Consider the following 7703-nt stretch of genomic DNA (forward strand, 5'->3'; position numbering starts at 1 on the left):
GGTTACTACAAAGTACAAAAGAACTAATTAACAAATGAATGGACCAGTGTGAGTAATCAGCTTCAAAAAGGCCACAGCAGTGGCTGAAATGCGTTGCTGCTTCCTGTGCTGACAGATTTGGATCCAGTTCCAATGTTGGGTACACACCTGGCAGATCTTTCTGCCAACCCGTTGTCGTGCCTGTCAGAGCGGTTGATCTGGTAAGCTATACACACTTACTGATCAGCTGCTTGATGTGTTTGCACTGACATCACAACTGGGTGAGCATTTGAATTTGCCAGTCCAAATTGTCAATCACCAACGGTCCCTGCAGCAAGTGTATAGGTGGTCAGTGTACACACAGCAACATGCGCTGATATATCTGCATATATATCGGGCATCAGATGTGCTGCAGGGCCATTGCGATATGTTTGTGAATTACGTAGGTCACAGACTTATCGTGTGTACAAACCCGTCAATCCGCAAACCATATACTGTGTGTTTGATAGAACTGATGATATATCGTCCAGTGTGTACCCAGGTTTTCCTGCTAATACAATCCAGCCGCCAAGCAGAATCCCACAGAGCCCAGCTAATACCAAAATAGTGTGACCGCTAGCTGTGTCTACGGAGATCCAGGATAATTTAAGCCTGGGCATTATATACAGCGCTCTAGCTGTAAGCCTCATTTATCAGGCCACTGGAGACATATTTAGCCAGCAGGACTCTGGGAGATATCAGACTGCCTTTCATATACATCTGACTGTGGCACATGACAGCCTGCAGCTGGCTCCAAGTTTCTGGAGATACTTGGCACACGCGTACGCAGGGGGGGTTTCCGAGTACCTAGAAACCCCCCCCTGGCCACCGTTTTTTTTCAGCTGATCAGAGGTTAAAGAGGCCGGAACGCGGCGCTACTGTGTTCCGCCACCTCCGGCCCACCCTTCCTGGCCACAGCAGTCAGAGACTGCTGCAGCTAATGTGACAACCAGTGCGGCGGCCGTTCCGCCTGCCCAGCCAGGACGGGGAGGAAGTCTAGCAGCAGCTCCCGACCCCTCCTGACCTCTGCCTCCCATGCGCGACGTAGCGTGATGACGTTATGCTGCGCGCACTCCACACTCACCCGCATGGTTGATGTGAGTCTTTCCTGCATGTATCAGAAGAGCTGGCCGAGGCTGGAGGAGCTGTCAGCGCCAGAGCAGGAGGATGCTGAAAGGGTAATGTCTAAACCCTGACTCTGACGTCAAGGTAGAGGAGCAGGTAGGCTGCTTAAAAATAGGCTAGAATGGATACAGGTGGCAGAAGGGCACAGGAGGCTGCAAGGAAAGCAGGAGGCAGGGGGGACACAAGAGGCTGCAAGGGACACCAGAGGCAGGGGGACACACAAGAGGCAGGGGGGACACAGGAGGTAGGGGGGACACAAGAGGCTGCAAGGGACACAGGAGGCAGGGGGGACACGAGGCTGCAAGGGACAAAGGAGGCAGGGGGGATACAAGAGGCTGCAAGGGACACAGGAGGCAGGGGGGACACAGGAGGCATGGGGACACAAGAGGCTGCAAGGGACACTAGAGGCAGGGGGGACACAGGAGGTAGGGAGGACACAAGAAGCTGCAAGGGACACAGGAGGCAGGGGTCACGAGGCTGCAAGGGACACAGGAGGCAGGGGGGACACGAGGCTGCAAGGGACACAGGAGGCAGGGGGGACACAGGAGGCATGGGGACACAAGAGGCTGCAAGGGACACAGGAGGCTGGTAGGAACGGGGCTGGGACACAGGGAGGGGTGGCAGGAGAGACAAGTGACACAGGTAGCAAGAGTTTGGAGTGACACGTAGCAGTGGAGAAACATGCGGCACAATGCTGGAAACATAGGTGGCAGGAGGCTGGAAGTGACACGGGGCAGATGATGGTGGTAGTCAATGGCCTCCATAACCGTAGAATGGAACTGTGACAAACTGACATTTAAAGTACTGTTAAATTACTTTACATTTAGTTCAAATGTTAAAATTGCACTGGTAGTATAAATTTTGTCCGTACATACTAGTAAACATTGTGCATAAGCAAGATTTATGCCCAGATGCCTTACTTTATTAATATTATTAACAATATTATTTATTGTTATTTATATTAAAACACTTCAAGTACACAATAAAGTATATGTTGCAGGCTTATTCTGGTTACACTTTTTTTGTCATTGGTTCTGTAACAAATTATTTGGAAACCCCCCTTTCAAAATCCTGCGTTTGCCACTGCTTGGCAATGCGTAATTGAAACTGCCACTGGCAACATTGTAGCAACTTCTCATCTAGGTTTAAAGCCAGTGATTTGGAGCCTATTATAAAGGAAAGCCCTATGGCACCATATGTTATTGAAGTTTATTCTTATTTTTTAACTTAGTGAATACCTTTAATAGTGAAAGACTGATGCTGAATCTGGCTACAAAGTAATAATTAACTTTTTTTTGGATATTTGATGCAAACACCACAAATTAACTGAATTAAGATAATTAAATGTTGTGGCTACAAAGAAATTAATTTACTTATACAGTGTTGACTTGAATAGATTTTTGCAATATATACAGGCAAGAGATTTTTTAGTATTTTATGGGGCATATACAATTGGGCGCGAGGTTTAGTGAGTTAAAATCCTTGCGCCCAATTCCGGAATACTGTGGGTATGCGCGCTCCCACTACCAGCGGTATTCAATTAAAAAAATAGTGGTCGCAGGGTTTTCAGCTCTGAAAACTCTGCGGTGCGTAAAATATATATATATATATATATATATATATATATATATAATATGAGACTTTGTATATATATATATATATAAATAAATAAAAACACCTACCTGGCAGAGGGTCTCCGCGGCTCCCACTGGCTTCCCCTCTCTCTTCTTACTGGAAAGGAGGCTGCTGGGAATCCTGGGGGCTGATGGGAGGAGCAAGGGCAGCTGGGAGATGTAGTTCTCCCAGCGCCCATTCCGGGGGACACGCACACTCACTCATACACACTTACATACACCACACACACTGACATACTCACCCTGCTGCAGAAGAGCCGGCTTCCGACGCTGGATGCAGAAAAGATGCAGAAGACAGCGCTGAGGAAGGTGAGTAATTAAGGACTAATTAAGCTAATTGGATACTTCCAATTGCTTAATTAGTCCTCAGGGGGGGTGCTGCGGGGGTGTCAGAGCAAGTCCCGGTGATTTTTTCTAAAATCATCGATTTTAGGAAAAATCACACTTGCTCAGGAGGTGCGTGAAAAAAAACCTCCTGGTGCGTGTTTTTTTTATAAAAACAGGCACCTAATAGAATAGCAAAAAACCCCGCTCCTGCAGGAAAAACCTCGCAGGTGCGGGTTTTTATATATTCTCGCACACAATTGAATATACCCCTATATATTTTAGGTGGTTTAATCCAACTGTGGAAGTATCTACTGCAATTTGTTTCTAACATATTTTTATATAATTACTGTTTGAATAAAACTTCTTTATTTATTGTACACCAGCGCAGTTATTTTGCGATATTTGTGGTTTGTGTGAGGTTGGCAATACCGCTTTTTCTACTGCAGCAGGTGTGTGTATATATATATATATAATATTATTTTCGCCATTTATCACACAGGTGGGCATTAACCAGTACCTGTAAGTTTTTACTTTGTACAATATGTGTGGTGTATGTCAATATGTGTAGTCAGGACACTTAGCTTTTATTAATGGTTTCAGTAAAATAAATAGATTTGTTTTAATTTTGTATCATTTATTGTAACTAAAGAGTGCCCCAACAAATACAGTCCTGGTCTGTATTAATTACCAATGTTGGGTTTTGCCTTTTAAAAGATGTGTATTTTAAAAAAATATGGGCAGACACACCGGAATCTTACCATAGTCTGCATCTCGCAGTTGCAGGCTATTACATAAGCCCCATAGATGGAACAGTGATGTGGTCTTCTTTGATATATTTGGTACAGTACCAATAAATATAATTACTCATTGGTAACATTTCTTGATCCTTCAGTTGGATTTGTCATCATGAAATAACATTTGCTGATGTAATAGATTGTCAAACAAGCCACTTTTACTTGGAAATATACCGTACTGTGGGCCTGATTCAGAGCTGGACGCTATTTGCGCTCGCTCGTTCAGAAAAAGGGGCCGGCTATTTAAATTGAGCGCTCGCTCTTTGCGGTCTGTTGATGCCTCTATGTCTGAGCGAGCGAACGAAACATGCGCTCGCTATTTTGTAAAGACGCCCCCTTGCCGCTCGCATCCTACGTCATCTCCGCTATTTATTAGATTAATCGAGTACATCGAAAGGTGTCTGAACTGCTCGCAGTGCTTGTGGTTGGATTTTCCTACCGCAATCATGTGAACAGTTCATGCTAAGAAACAACCAAGTGACGTGGTCGATGACGCTGCTTTGTTAATTATGCACACCCTTAAAATGCCTGTTTTGACCATTTAGCACGCCTGCGTTCGGATCACCACTCCCCGTTTTCAAGCACCTTCCCCTGTTACCACCCACAAACGCCTCATCCTGTCACTCAAATTAGCAGGCACTCGCTATTTTGCGAGCGCTTGATTTCCGACCGCAATGACTGGTTGGCGCATGCGCATTACGACCCATACGCATGCGCAGTTGTACGAACATCGCTCGGAGCGAATGAGCGGCCGCTTACGAGCGGCTCTGAATCAGGCCCTGTGATTTGACTGATTTTATCTGTGGGATGTAAAGCTCATATTTCTGGCAAAATAATGCTGGTATTGCATGGAAACAATTGCAGCTTCAAATCCTCCGGCAATAATGTGCTGTCTTGGCCAAATTGCAATTCTCTAATTTCTCCCTCTATATACTTGTCCTCTCATTTACACCATTTTATTCGCTCAAGTTACGCATATTTGTACTGCACATCCATACTACAAGTGCATACGGATACTTTCACATTGAGATATTTGTGAATTGCTGACTTCCATCCCCTTATGACTGCAGAGGTAGAATGCGGGCAGGAAAGTGTAAGCTGAGGCCTGTTCATGTAATAGCCACCTAATTAGATAGGATGTCATTCCTCGTTATTTCTTATGGCAGAGGTTCCCAAACGCTGTAATCAAGGCTCCCCAACAGTACAGGTTTAAGAGATATCCATGGTTGAGCACAGATGGTTCAATCAACCTGGGGTCAAGCATGGATATCCTTAAAACCTGGAGTGTTAGGTTGCCTTGAGGACCGAGTTTGGGAACCTCTGTCATATGGTGTATTTCTGTATTTACTGGAGAGCTGGTGCACAGATATGCAAAGATCATCAGCAGCTCTATATAACCACTTCTTATTGGCTATTTGCATATTGACCTCTCATGGGCATCTATTAATTTAACTGACATATCCATTTGGATAACTATAGCATAGAGGATTCCCATTTTTAGTTTACAAAGGAAAGCAACAGATTTGCAGGGGTTTTTTTGTATTTAATTGTATATTATATTGATATTGTTATTTTCACATTTATCAATAAAGGGGAGATTTATCAAGTCTTGAAGAAATATAAAGTGGAGCAATTGCCTATAGCAACCAATCAGCTATATTTTCAAAGACTGTGCTGGATAAATGACAGTTAGAAGCTGATTTGGGCAACTTGTCTACTTTATCTCTCTCCCAAGACGTGATATATCTCCCCCTGAGTGTGAAGACACTTCTCTCTTGTGTGTATGGCAATTACATTATTATATTGTGAATAGTTTAAATATAACTTTTAAAATGTACTACTAACACTGTCAAGTTATATCTTTACACCTGACGCATGCACTCGTACAACCACTTTTAAGCTGGACGCATTTTGAGATATGTCCAACATAAACATTTAATTCTGCTTTCCTGCATATATCATTACATGCCTCTATTCAGCGTGGAAATGCGTCCCATGGTAAAAAAACCCTTTTATGTACATAAATACTGGCATAATATAGGCAATTTCAAAATAATAATGTCCATGTTCCATGTTGTATGGTAGCAGGGCATAATAATACCATTGCAACATTTAAAAAAATTGGTTTAACACTGACAAAGACAGGTCCCTACAGGGCAATGTGGTTTGATTTGGGCCTGAAAGGCCAACTTCAAGTTCTACATTACAGCCAAACATATACCAGTACTTCACTTAAGAAAGTATTGACCGTTATAGAAAAACTTTTTAAAAAGTTTTTTTGTGTGTCATTTTCCAGTCTGACCTATTTGCAGGATGTACTTTGGAAAACAGAACCTGGGCAGATGAATTCCTGCTCCTTGGATTTACCAATGAAAGAGACTTAAGTGTCATACTATTTATTTTTTTTCTGCTTATCTATGTAATGACCCTTCTGGGAAACATAACCATAATCTCACTGACTACAGTTGAGACCACTCTCAAAACACCAATGTATTTTTTTCTAAGCAACTTCTCTTACCTTGAGATAGGTTACACTACAACAACTGTACCTAGAATGCTCTTTGATCTGTTATCTGGAAACATGGCTATATCCTTTCATTGTTGCCTGACTCAGATGTATTTCTTTTTTCTCTTTGGCACCACAGAATTCTTTATTTTGGCACTAATGGGATTTGACCGTTACCTGGCCATCTGTCACCCACTTCATTACACTAACATCATGAGCAAACGATTTCGCTACCAACTGGTGTTAGGATCGTGGGTAAGTGGATGCCTAGTTCCAACCGTACCCACAATTGTGCTCTCTCGAAAGCCGTTTTGTGGCTCCAAAATCATTAACCATTTCTTCTGCGATGTTGGCCCATTGGTGAAGCTCTCGTCACCCGACACATTCTTCTTAGATGTTTTTGTCTTTATGATTTCCGCTGTTGTGGTCCTCAGCTCATTACTGCTTGTTACAATATCATATATTTTCATAATCTCTGCTATATTAAGAATATCTTCATCATCTGGGCGCCACAAGGCTTTCTCAACATGCGCTTCTCATTTTTCTATCGTAACTATTTTTTTTGGCACTGTGATTTTTATGTATGTCCGGCCATCCTCTGGAGAAAATTATCAGATGGACAAAGCTGTATCAGTCTTTTATTCTGTTGTTACACCGGCTCTCAATCCTCTTATTTACAGCTTGAGAAACAACGAGGTTAAAAAAGCCTTGATGAAAGTCTTCCAAAGAAGACAGAATTCCTGGGAACATGAACATTTGAGTGTCATTTACTCCATCAAAGTGAAATCACATTTTAGACAACACTAGCATCTGCTTTTTCATGTAAAAAATGTAGCAATAAGAACATAACATCATACTTGACTACTTTTGAAAATTAGTTTCTTGGAGATTCTAGATGGTAGTAGAATGCCGATGAGGGGGTGTGACCAGCTCCGCCCAAAGGGCGTGACAACCTCCACCTTTGGGTGTATCAATTGCCACTTAGGAGTGTGTTCTGCAGTGGAAGTTGAAAACTATAGTACTAAGAGCAGAATGCTGCCAGAGCAGGTTTACCACACACTGCACTCCCATTCTCCATCCACATCCCTTACTGTGCCCCTTTCCCCTATCCACATCCCACATAGTGCTCCCCTTCCCCTATTCACATCCCACACACAGTGCTCCGCTTCTTCCATCCACATCCCACACACTGCTCCCCATTGTGCTTACTGCTCCCCTTCTCCCATCCAACATACCTCACACTGCTCTCCAGTCCTTCCCATAGCTCAAAGTAATCCCATCCCCACAGGCGGCACCGGT

The 7703-nt window shown here is 43.3% G+C and overlaps 1 protein-coding gene across 1 annotated transcript; it reads left to right on the top strand.

Annotated features, from left to right (window-relative positions):
- Positions 1–1106: 1106 nt before the first annotated feature.
- On the top strand, positions 1107–7211 carry LOC148542028 (olfactory receptor 6F1-like). The gene is made up of 2 exons (XM_088476763.1): positions 1107–1196; positions 6195–7211. The coding sequence occupies exons 1-2, from the start codon at positions 1107–1109 to the stop codon at positions 7209–7211; spliced, it is 1107 nt and encodes a 368-aa protein (XP_088332889.1).
- The last annotated feature ends 492 nt before the right edge of the window (positions 7212–7703 follow it).

This window comes from Taudactylus pleione, unplaced genomic scaffold (assembly GCF_031769625.1).
Source record: "Taudactylus pleione unplaced genomic scaffold, aTauple2 ptg000016l, whole genome shotgun sequence".
Classification (NCBI taxonomy): Eukaryota; Metazoa; Chordata; class Amphibia; order Anura; family Myobatrachidae; genus Taudactylus; species Taudactylus pleione.